Source organism: Oncorhynchus clarkii, chromosome 1 (assembly GCF_045791955.1).
Source record: "Oncorhynchus clarkii lewisi isolate Uvic-CL-2024 chromosome 1, UVic_Ocla_1.0, whole genome shotgun sequence".
NCBI lineage: Eukaryota > Metazoa > Chordata > Actinopteri > Salmoniformes > Salmonidae > Oncorhynchus > Oncorhynchus clarkii.
The window spans coordinates 49,071,958-49,084,411 of NC_092147.1; the positions used below are offsets into that span (position 1 = coordinate 49,071,958).

Sequence of the window (12,454 nt, forward strand, 5' to 3'; positions counted from 1 at the left end):
CTATTGTGGAGAAGGGGGTAATTTCTCCCCGACCTGCTCTCTATCCATTAGGAGTGGAGGTGACAAGCCAGGGAATTCCCCTGCACCAACTCAGGTAGGAGGCAAGGTCTCCTTTCCTTGTCTGTCAAATCAACCAGTGTGTTTTCCCATTAAATTCCCTGAGTACCCTAGCCCTTCACTCCCGTTAGCTCTGATTGATTCCGGAGCTGCCGGGAATCTCTTAGATAGCGCACTGGCCACTGGGGACCCATGACACTCATTCAGAACAGATCACTTTCTTGATTATGAACACCCCCACGCACCCCATTGTTTTAGGTCTCCCCTGGTTGAGTTTGCATAACCCCGTTATTTCTTGATCCGAGAGAAGACTGCTGGGTTGGTTGCAGGAGTGTCAGGGGAGGTGTCTCGCGGTGTCTATCAACACCACTGCACAGTCCGGACTGTGGACCTCAAGTGGATTTCCCGGAGGAGCACCAGGATCTGCACCGGGTTTTTTCAAAGACCCAGGCTACATGCCTGCCTCCCCATCGCCCCTGGGACTGTGCCATTGACCTGTTGTCTGACGCAGCCCTCCTGAGAGGACATGTCTATCCCCTCTCCTATGCGGAGACCGAGGCCATGGAGACCTATGTATAGGAGAGTCTCCAGCAGAGTTTTATCCACCACTCTATGTGACCAGCCTCATCAAGGTTATTTTTTGTCAAGAAGAAAGATGGGAGACTGTGCCCCTGCACTGTTTATTGAACACTGAACAAGGCCACCGTCAAGTTCAGCTATCCTTTACCCCTCATTCCAACCATTGTCGAAAAAATGCACGGGGCACAGTACTTCACGAAGCTGGACTTTAGGAGCGCCTATAATCTGGTGCGCATTCGTGCAGGTGATGAATGGAAGACTGCTTTTTCCACGATCATGGGTCATTACGAGTATCTCGTAATGCTCTTTGGCCTATCTAATGCTCCTTCAGTCTTCCAGGCCTTCATCAACAAAGTGTTTCAGGACATGCTGGGACGGGGCATAGTGGTTGATATAGATGACATTTTGGTCTATTCTGCTGACTGTCCAGCATGTCTCGTTAGTCAGGTCTGTGCTGAGAAGACTGTTGGAGCATGGTCTATATGTTAAACAGAAGAGCGGTCCGTGTCCTTTGGCTATCTGGTCTATCTCATCTCCACGGAGGGAGTGGAGATGGAGGCGCAACGCGTCAGCGCAGTCCGGTCATGGCCCATCCCCAACTCTGTGAATGCAGTCCAGTGATTCCTGGGGTTCGCCAACTATTTCCGGGGGTTCATCCGGGGCTTCAGCGCGGTGGTCGTGCCTCTTACCTCCCTGCTGAGAGGAGGTCCCCAGCGGCTTCGTTGGACGGCGGAGGCGGAGAGGGCGTTTGAGACGCTGAAGGCACGTTTCACCACTGCTCCTGTGTTGGCACATCCCAACCCCTCACTCCCCTTCATCGTCGAGGTGGATGTCTCTGAAGTAAGAGTCGGGGCAGTGCTGTCCCAGCGTACCGGAACCGCTCCAAAGCTGCGACCCTGCGCTTTCTACTCTAAGTAGCTGAGCCCCGCCCAGAGGAACTATGATGTAGGGGACCGGGAACTCTTGGTGGTCAAGAAGGCTCTGAAGGCTTGGGGGCACTGGCTGGAGGGGTCCAAACAGCCTTTCCTGGTGTGGACGGACCACCGCAACCTGGAGTACATCAGCGCAGCAAAGAGGCTAAACCTGAGACAGGCCAGGTGGGCTCTATTCTTCGCCAGGTTCCAATTCACAATTTCCTATAGGCCAGGCTCGAAGAATGTGAAGGCTGACACCCTGTCTCGCCTCTGTAGATGTAGAGGAGAGGCATGGAGAGGAGACCCCTATCATCCCTCCGTTCCGCATCATCGTGCCACTTGTATGGGACGTGGAAGCCGCCATACGGCAGGCCCTGCGTACGGAACCCACACCCGCACAGTGCCCCGGAGAACCTCGCCTATGTGCCCACAGGTGTGCGGCACCGTCTCCTTTCCTAGGCGCACACGGCACCTGTGTCGGGTCATCCTGGGATAGACCGTACCATCGCCTTCCTAACTGAGAAGTACTGGTGGCCCATCTAGGCTAGTGACGTCCAGGTTCACGTCCAGTCAAAAACACCCAGACACCTCCCTTATGGAAAACTCCGTCCCCTGCCGGTTCCACAACGAACCTCCCAGGGGAACACCACCATTCTCGTCGTGTGGACCGGTTTTCCAAAGCTTGTCGCCTCCTTCCTCTGCCTGGGCTTCGGTCGGCCATGCAGACGGCGGAGGCTCTTTTTACGTACATCTTCTGGCACTACTGGATCCTGGAGGATATTGTCAGATCGTGGCCTTCGGTTCACCTCACAGGTATGGAAGGAGTTCATGGAACACCTGGGGGTCACGGTCAGTCTCACCTCCGGGTATCGGCCTCAAGCAAATGGCAGGTGGAGAGGGTCAACCAGGAGGTGGGCAGGTTCCTGCGGTGTTACTGTCAGGATCGGCCGAGGGAGTGGGTGGATTTTCTACCTTGGGTGGAGTATGTGCAGAATTCCCTCCGCCACTCCTCCACTAACCTCACTCCTTTCCAGTGTGTGTTGGGGTATCAGCCAACCCTGGCACCTTGGCATCCGAGCCAAACCGAGGCTCCTGCGGTGGACGAGTGGATTCGGTGCGCTGAGGAGATCTGGAACGCAGAGGAAGCTGAGCCCGCGGAAGCTGAGCCCGCAGTTTGTGGGACCGTTTCAAGTCCTGAGGAGGGTTAATGGGGTAACGTACCATTCACAACTCTCTGTTGATTATTATGGCAAGAACAGCTCAAATAGGCAAAGAGAGAAGACTTTAAGACATGAAGGTTAGTCAATCCGGAAAATTTCAAGAACTTTCAAAGTTTCTTCAACTGCAGTCTCAAAAACCATCCAGCACTATCATGAAACTGGCTCTCATGAGGACCGCCACAGGAAAGGAAGACCCAGAGTTACCTCTGCTGCAGAGGATAAGTTAATTAGAGTTACCAGCCTCAGAAATTGCAGCCCAAGTAAATGCTTCACATATTTCAAGTAATAGACACATCTCAACATCAACTGTTCAGAGGAGACTGCGTAAATCAGGCCTTCATGGTCGAATTGCTGCAAGGAAACCACTACTAAAGGACACCAATAAGAAGAGGAGACTTGCTTGGGCCAAGAAGCACGAGCAATGGACATAAGACCGGTGGAAATCTGTCCTTTGTTCTGGTGAGTCCAAATTTTAGTTTTTTGGTTCCAAACGCTGGGTCTTTGTGAGACACAGAGTAGGTGAATGGATGATCTCCACGTGTGGTTCCCACTGTGAAGAATGGAGGAGGAGGTGTGATTGCGTGGTGGTGCTTTGCTGGTAACACTGTCTGTGATTTATTTAGAATTCAAGGCACACTTACCCAACATGGCTACCACAGCATTCTGTAATGTCCGATGCTGGAGATGAGAAGCAAATACAGGGAGTGAACATTTAATGGAAAACGAACATGAAACAAAACAAGAACCGCGTCTGGACGGGTGCTCAGCATATGTGGGAACTCCTTTAAGTTTGTTGGAAAAGCATTCCAGGTGAAGCTGGTTGAGAGAATGCCAAGAGTGTGCAAAGCTGTCATCAAGGCAACGGATGGCTACTTTGAAGAATCTAAAATATGTTTTGATTAGTTTAAGACTTTTTTGGTTACTACATGATTCCATATGTGTTATTTCATAGTGTTGATGTCTTCACTATTATTCTACAATGTAGAAAATAGTAAAAAATAAAGAAACTCTTGAATGAGTAGATGTGTCCAAAATTTTGACTGGTACTGTATATAATATATTTACCCTAAAATATATGGGGGATTGGAAATTATGCAGACAATTACATTGATGGAAGCTGTAATCTATCTGCAGTATTAAAGCTGAGCTACCCCTTAAAATTTTAAATTAAAGTACCTAATACTTACAAACTATTTTGGTGAATCATGCTTTTGGGAAGGCGGTGCCGGGTATTTTAACTGGGAAGTTGTTTGGAAAACACTGCTAACCTGCAAAATAGTTGAATGGAAAACAGAGTCTGTATGTACTATGTTATCTATGTCTTAACAGCAAGTGCCCAACGCCCATCGTGACTGGGTTTGTGCCCTGGGTGTGGTGCCTGGCTCTCCGGCCCTGCTGAGCGGCTGTAGAGGAGGGGTGCTCAAGCTGTGGCACGCAGACACACTGGGGGCCCTTGGGGAACTCAAGGGCCACGAGAGCCCCATCAACGGCATCTCCACCAATAGCAGCCACCTCTTCACAGCATCTGAGTGAGTCACAGAACCACACAGACAGAATGACAGGCAGACACACAAACACACACAATAGCCTGGATACAGCCATTGCAGTAACACAGTTTTTCTGCTCTGTAATTTAATAGTGATCGAACAGTGAAGATCTGGCGTGCCCGGGGCGGACTCGACAGCACCTTAGACACGACGGTGGACACAGCTGATGAGGTGGCCAGTAACTGAACATGGCCGGGACCTCCCACCGTGACCCTACACCTGGGATGCTGCTGACTAGCACTTTGACCTCTGACCCTTAGCCTTGGAAACCACCCCCAGCCCCCACATACTATAACCAAGACAACAGTCCCCAAGAATGGAATCTTATCTCAGCAAAAGTAGCTGTAGTCGTTTTCCAGAATGAGATACTGTAGATTTATCCCTAGAAAAATGTCTCCCTAGCTAAATGTATCTAGTCTAACCGGTGTGGCCGTAGCACTGGCCTGTGCAGAATAAACCCTATTTTTGCTTCATAGACATCCTTCCGTCTCCGCTCGTATCAAGTATTGAGTGAGCCCACGCAAACACACACACACAAACACAAACACAAATAGAGGCAGCTCTTGAGTGTTTTTCTGTGCTGGGGGAGTGGTGTCGAAATTAGATGAGAGGAAGGTAAAGACCGGGCTTTGTCGCAGGCCTTCAAGACCCGGACCTGGTTCTCGGACCAGACCCGGACCAGCAAAGGAAGAGAAGCCTTTCTTCTCTGCATTGTAAGCAGAACCACTGTCCTCATCCCTGCTGTCCCTTACGTGATATCAACGTGGCTTTACGTGAACTGACACCCCCTTAAGTCACTCGGTTTTGATGTTATTTTGCTTTGAATTCAGCACCCGCTTTCCATGGGTGACCAAATCATGACACTTCTCTTGTGCTTTACCTGTGAACTGGATACTGTACATTAACTAACGCTACTCTTGTAGCCACTAGCAAAACACCTTCAGTCAGTCACCTCTCTGCTTCCTTAGTCTTTACACTTAGTCCTTCCTTACTCTCTATGTGCAAATACAATGTCTCTTTGAGGATACACGGACTCTCTTCACTCGTCCACTACTCGTCATTTAGCAATTGTATGATTTTCCACTTGATGCTATTCCCTCTAATAAGTTTATAACTAACCTAATGCCCTTGCTGCTAAGTTGTTTGCTCACCTATGACCCATAGAGGGCTTCTGTTCTGGACTCCAGGTGAGATACACTTGGTAACCATAGTTACATACTTTATATAAGAGTTTGAATGTGAGGAAGAGAGGAGCCTTTTATCTGTGCCTGTACTGTAAAGCTCTCCCAATCCTGGTCTGGGAAGACCCCTATGTACGGTGGTTTATCGTGTTTGTGTCAGTTTTGCTGTACATTTCAACTGGCCTATTTGTGATTGGTGTGAGCTGAACTAACTGTCAAATGATGTATCGGATCCACTGTCTGCTGGGACTATTGAATGTTAAAGTAGTAGGAGCAGCAGCCAACACAATATGTGTATACGTAAACAGTATTATACAAAGAAATAAACTGAAGGTTTGTTTTGTTGATCACCAAATTGCACTCCCGAATGGGTAACAAATGACCAGAATTGGGAGACTGTGTTCTAACAGCACTCATCTCTTTTGAACAGAACCCCTCTCCCTGGCCCTAAGTCAGCCTGTTATGTTTCCTGGGGATGCATCCAAAATGGCACCCTATTGCATAGTGCACTACATTTGACCAGGACCCATGGATGCTGTTCAGAAGTTGTGCACTATAAAGGGAACAGGGTTCCATTTTCAGATGCAGCCCTGCTCTGATTTTATTGAATTGTTCTGTTGAAAGAAGCTGTATGTATTCAAACCAGTCCTGGGTTCCCCTCTGGAGTTTTGCTGTAGATGTCATTCCCTAAAATGGCTGACTCTGTACTGTAGCAGATCTAATGTCAGATGCCTGGCGAAATAAATGTCATCTGTCAAAAACCAGCAAGTACCCTGTGTGTGGTCACCTGGGTCTGTTCCTTTTGAGGGAGGGGTGGGGATTTGAAGATTGGAAGTGTGGAGAGAACACTGAGGAAGAAGGGCACTACAGTGATTGGGGCTGTAGCATTCACTGATCCAACTAACCTGATTGGATAGGTGAAAGCAAGGTTTCCACCTCGTAGCATTCACCTACACCAATAAAAGATATTCTTACTCAAAGGAAGGAAGCAAGGTTTCAAAATATACCTATTCAAAGAACACCTTAGGCTAACCAGATGTATCCACTAGATGGCAGTAGTGTAATTTGTAATTCATCAACAAGCAAAGCATAGGAATGGTTGTACAGCTAGGTCACACATGGATGAACAGGAGGTATGACAACTACAGGAGAGCTTAAGAATTTGTCCCAACTGGCAACCTATTCCCTATATAGTGCACTACTTTTGACCAGTGCACTAGCAAATGGGGTGAAATTTGGGATGCACATGAATGTCTCCCGGGGCTCCCTTGGTGTCAAAATCTGAAGGCTCATTGTAATGACCTTATTGCTTACAATAACATTTTGGAGCACACACATGCAAGTGAAAAATGTTATTTACTTGTAACTTATCTGGATACCCAGAACAAAATCGGACTATTTTCGAACTAACTATTGTCGTATTAAACAGAAATCCGTACTGGAGTAGATCAATGATTGCTGTACTGTAAGGGCTGGTTTGCCTGAGAATCTCCATTGAGAATACTTTTTAGTCCAGAACTATAGGCTTTAGCTGTGTCTATAAAACCGGCCCTTGATGTTTTGGACATGTTTATAACTGATGGTATTTGTGATGATATGGAATTTCAATTTCAGGGTCTATGGTGAATATTTTAGAGCTACAGAGTGGAAAAGAGGTCTCTGAATTTCCAGTTCCGTGGCTATCAGTTTGTTGCAAGCACTTTGCAAGTGAAAATACACTAAATTGAACTGTAAATTATTTAATAGCTGTGGTTTTGCTCAGGAGGATTTTATCTCAGAGGATATTGTTTAATTTGTATCATGGAACAACACATCAGTACAGGTGTCCTGACCATTGAACTAGAAAAAAATAATGCTTATGTTATAGATGACCAAGGAGTTTTGTAATCATAAATATAATTCAGGTTAAAACAAATAGTTACAAGACAAAGTCTATAATGCTTTCAATGTATTCATCCGTTCATAATGGTTCATCTTTTGTGCAAAAGATAAGTGCAGCCTACACTATTTGCAGTGCTTGTTGACTTTGTCATGTGCAAAATGCACTATTTCAGCAGTGCACTGTTTGGATGCTGGGTTTTTTGGGGGGGGTGGATGACCATGCTCAGGTAGGCTACTGTTTACTGTTTACTCAGGAAGGCTACTGGCTACTGTAATGGCTGGTTGTGTTCATGCCAAATTAAAAGGTAATATACAGTACCAGTCAAAAGTTTGTACACACCTACCTCAAGGGTTTTTCTTAATTTTTTTACTAGTTTCTACATTGTAGAATAGTAGTGAAGACAACACAACTATGAAATAACACATATGGAATCATGTAGTAACCAAAAAAGTGTTAAACTAATCAAAATATATGTTTTATTTTAGATCCTTCAAAGTAGGCACCCTTTCCCTTGATGACAGTTTTGCACACTCTTGGTATTCTCTCAACCAGCTTTATGAGGTAGTCACCTGGTTGAGAGAATGCCAAGAGTGTGCAAAGCTGTCATCAAGGCAAAGGGTGGGTACTTTAAAGAATCTAAAATATATTTTGATTTGTTTAACAGTTTTTTGGTTACAACATGATTCCATATGTGTTATTTCATAGTTGTGATGTCTTCACTATTATTCTACAATGTAGAAAAAAGTACAAATCAAGAAAAACCCTGGAATGAGTAGGTGTCCTAACTTTTGACCGGTACTGTAAATCAAATCAAATTTTATTGGTCACATACACATGGTTAGCAGATTTTAATGCGAGTGTAGCAAAATGCTTGTGCTTCTAGTTCCGACCATGCAGTAATATCTAACAAGCAATCTAGCAATTTCACAACAACTACCTTATACACACAAGTGTAAAGGAATGAATAAGAATATGTACATATACATATATGGTTGAGCGATGGCCGAACGGCATAGGCAAGATGCAGTAGATGGTATAGAGTACAGTATATACATATGAGATGAGTAATGTAGGGTATGTAAACATTATGTAAAGTGGCATTGTTTAAAGTGACTAGTGATACATTTATTACATCCAATATTTTATTATTAAAGATTTTCAGTCTCTCGGTCCCAGGTTTGATGCACCTGTACTAACCTCACCTTCTGGATGATAGCGGGGTCAACAGGCAGTGGCTCGGGTGGTTGTTGTCCTTGATGATCTTTATGGCCTTCCTGTGACATCGGGTGGTGTAGGTGTCCTGGAGGGCAGGTAGTTTGCCCCCGGTGATGCGTTGTGCAGACCTCACTCCCCTCTGGAGAGCCTTACGGTTGTGGGTGGAGCAGTTACCGTACCAGGCGGTGATACAGCCTGACAGGATGCTCTCGATTGTGCATCTGTAAAAGTTTGAGTGTTTTTGGTGACAAGCCACATTTCTTCAGCCTCCTGAGGTTGAAAAGGCGCTGTTGCGCCTTCTTCACCACGCTGTCTGTGTGGGTGGACCATTTCAGTTTGTTCGTGATGTGTACGCTGAGGAACTTAAAACTTTCCACCTTCTCCACTACTGTCCCGTCAATGTGAATAGGAGGGTGCTCCCCCTGTTGTTTCCTGTCCGCGATCATCTCCTTTGTTTTGTTGACATTGAGTGTGAGGTTATTTTCCTGACACCACACTCTGAGGGTCCTCACCTCCTCCCTGTAGGCCGTCTCGTCGTTGTTGGCAATCAAGCCTACCACTGAAGTGTCGTCTGCAAACGTGATGATTGAGTTGGAGGTGTGCATGGCCACGCAGTCATGGGTGAACAGGGAGTAGGAGAGGGCTGAGACGGGGCTGGTTTTCTTTACCGTTAAATTCCATGTATTTGCTATTAGGCCCATTTAAAAAAAAATCAAATAGGTCCCATAAAAAAAATGGTACCCCCAAATGGCATGGTATAAAGCACGGTAGAAATCACACCCAGTGCCCATCCCTCGTGGCAGGGCTGCTAAAACACAAACTCCAGAATGTCTTTAAAGTGATTGAATAGTGTCGTAATGTAAATGCCAGATTTGATCAAGTAGGCTAATTCTGTCTCATATCAGGAGAGAATTGATTGAGACCCTGGCTGTAGCCTAGTGTCAGAAGGTCAACTGCACCTGAAGATAAGACGTTTTTGCAATCAATCAGCTATTGGGCACCCTGATTAAAACACTCATTCGGGCCAAAACTATACTGAACAAAAATATAAACGAAACATGCAACAATTTCAACAACTCCATTGAGTTCATTTATTTGTATTTTTTTTCACCTTTATTTAACCAGGTAGGCAAGTTGAGAACAAGTTCTCATTTACAATTGCCAAGATAAAGCAAAGCAGTTTGACACATACAACAACACAGAGTTACACATGGAGTAAAACAAACATACAGTCAATAATACAGTAGAAAAATAAATATATATACAATGTGAGCAAATAAGGTGAGATAAGGGAGGTAAAGGCAAAAAAGGCCATGGTGGTGAAGTAAATACAATATAGTAAAACACTGAAATGGTAGATTTGCAGTGGAAGAATGTGCAAAGTAGAGATAGAAATAATGGGGTGCAAAGGAGCAAAATAAATAAATAAATACAGTAGGGGGAGAGGTAGTTGTTTGGGCTAAATTATAGATGGGGTATGTACAAGTGCAGTAATCTGTGAGCTGCTCTGACAGCTGGTGCTTAAAGCTAGTGAGGGAGATAAGTGTTTCCAGTTTCAGAGATTTTTGTAGCTCGTTCCAGTCATTGGCAGCAGAGAACTGGAAGGAGAGGCGGCCAAAGGAAGAATTGGTTTTGGGGGTGACCAGAGAGATATACCTACTGGAGCGTGTGCTACAGGTGGGTGCTGCTATGGTGACCAGCGAGTTGAGATAAGGGGGGACTTTTCCTAGCAGGGTCTTGTAGATGACCTGGAGCCAGTGGGTTTGGCGACGAGTATGAAGCGAGGGCCAGCCAACGAGAGCGTACAGGTCGCAGTGGTGGGTAGTATATGGGGCTTTGGTGACAAAACGGATGGCACTGTGGTAGACTGCATCCAATTTACTTATGTATGATATTGGAGGCTATTTTGTAAATGACATCGCCGAAGTCGAGGATCGGTAGGATGGTCAGTTTTACAAGGGTATGTTTGGCAGCATGAGTAAAGGATGCTTTGTTGCGAAATAGGAAGCAAATTCTAGATTTAACTTTGGATTGGAGATGTTTGATGTGAGTCTGGAAGGAGAGTTTCATCATTTGAGAAACCAAGGCTATCGAGTCTGCCGATGAGGATGTGGTGATTGACAGAGTCGAAAGTCTTGGCCAGGTCAAAGAATACGGCTGCACAGTATTGTTTCTTATCGATGGCGGTTAAGATATTGTTTAGGACCTTGAGCGTGGCTGCGGTGCACCCATGACCAGCTCTGAAACCAGATTGCATAGCGGAGAAGATATGGTGGGATTCGAATTGGTCGATAATCTGTTTGTTGACTTGGCATTCGAAGACCTTAGAAAGGCAGGGTAGGATAGATATAGGTCTGTAGCAGTTTGGGGCAAGAGTGTCCCCCACTTTGAAGAGGGGGATGACCGCAGCTGCTTTCCAATCTTTGGGAATCTCAGACGACACGAAAAAGAGGTTGAACAGGCTAGTAATAGGGGTTGCAACAATTTCGGCAGATCATTTTAGAAAGAAAGGGTCCAGATTGTCTAGCCCGGCTAATTTGTAGGTGTCCAGATTTTGCAGCTCTTTCAGAACATCAGCTGACTGGATTTGGGAGAAAAATAAATGGGGAAGTCTTGGGAGAGTTGCTGTGGGGGGTGCAGTGCTGTTGACCGGGGTAGGGGTAGCCAGGTGGAAAGCATGGCCAGCCGTAGAAAAATGCTTATTGAAAATCTCAATTATCGTGGATTTATCGGTGGTGACAGTGTTTCCTATCCTCAGTGCAGTGGGCAGCTGGGAGGAGGTGTTCTTATTCTCCATGGACTTTACAGTGTCCCCAAACTTTTTTGAGTTTGTGTTGCAGGAAGCAAATTTCTGCTTTAAAAAGCTAGCCTTGGCTTTTCTAACTGCCTGTGTATATTGGTTTCTAGCTTCCCTGAAAAGTTGCATATCACGGGGGCTGTTCGATGCTAATGCAGTATGCCATAGGATGTTTTTGTGTTGGTTAAGGGCAGTCAGGTCTGGAGAGAACCAAGGGCTATATCTGTTCCTGGTTCTAAATTTCTTGAATGGGGCATGCTTTTTAAATAACCAGGCATCCTCTACTGACTGGATGAGATCAATATCCTTCCAATGTCCCCCTGGCCAGGTCGATTAGAAAGGCCTGCTCGCTGAAGTGTTTCAGGGAGCGTTTGACAGTGATGAGTGTAGGTCGTTTGACCGCTGACCCATTACGGATGCAGGCAATGAGGCAGTGATCGCTGAGATCTTGGTTGAAAACAGCAGAGGTGTATGTAGAGGGAAAGGTGGTTAGGATGATATCTATGAGGGTGCCCGTGTTTACGGCTTTGGGGTGGTAGCTGGTAGGTTCATTGATCATTTGTGTGAGATTGAGGGCATCAAGCTTAGATTGTAGGATGGCTGGGGTGTAAGGACATCAGTCAATTTAAATGGGTGCAGGCATGGGTGGGCCTGGGAGGGCATATGCCCACCCACTTGGGAGCCAGACCTAGCCAATCAGAATGAGTTTTTACCCCCAAAAGGTTTTACAGACAAAAAACTCTGTTTCATCAGTTTTCCGGTTAGCTGGTCTCAGACGATCCCTCAGGTGAAGAAGCCGGATGTGGAGATCCTGGGCTAGCGTGGTTACATGTGGTCTGCAGTTGTGAGGCTAGATGGACGTACTGCCAAAATCTCTAAAATGATGTTGGATGTGGTTTATGTTGGAGAAATGAACATGCAATTCTCTAGCAACAGCTCCAGTGGACATTCCTGCAGTCAGCATGCCAATTGCACGCTCCTTCAAAACTTGGAACATCTGTGGCAATGTGTGACAAAACTGCACATTTTAGAGGGACCTTTTATTGTCCCCAGCACAAGGTA

At 45.9% G+C, this 12,454-nt stretch overlaps 1 protein-coding gene across 3 annotated transcripts in view; it reads left to right on the forward strand.

The window, feature by feature from the left end:
• Nucleotides 1–6,266, forward strand: part of LOC139408339 (kinesin-like protein KIF21A) — a 63,301-nt gene extending 57,035 nt beyond the window's left edge. For all 3 annotated transcript variants that reach the window (XM_071152102.1, XM_071152118.1, XM_071152109.1), the window contains 2 exons: nucleotides 4,100–4,299; nucleotides 4,410–6,266. In XM_071152102.1, coding sequence (XP_071008203.1) covers nucleotides 4,100–4,299; nucleotides 4,410–4,503 — 294 coding nt within the window. In that variant the 3' untranslated portion in view covers nucleotides 4,504–6,266. The remainder of the gene's footprint in view (nucleotides 1–4,099; nucleotides 4,300–4,409) is intronic.
• The last annotated feature ends 6,188 nt before the right edge of the window (nucleotides 6,267–12,454 follow it).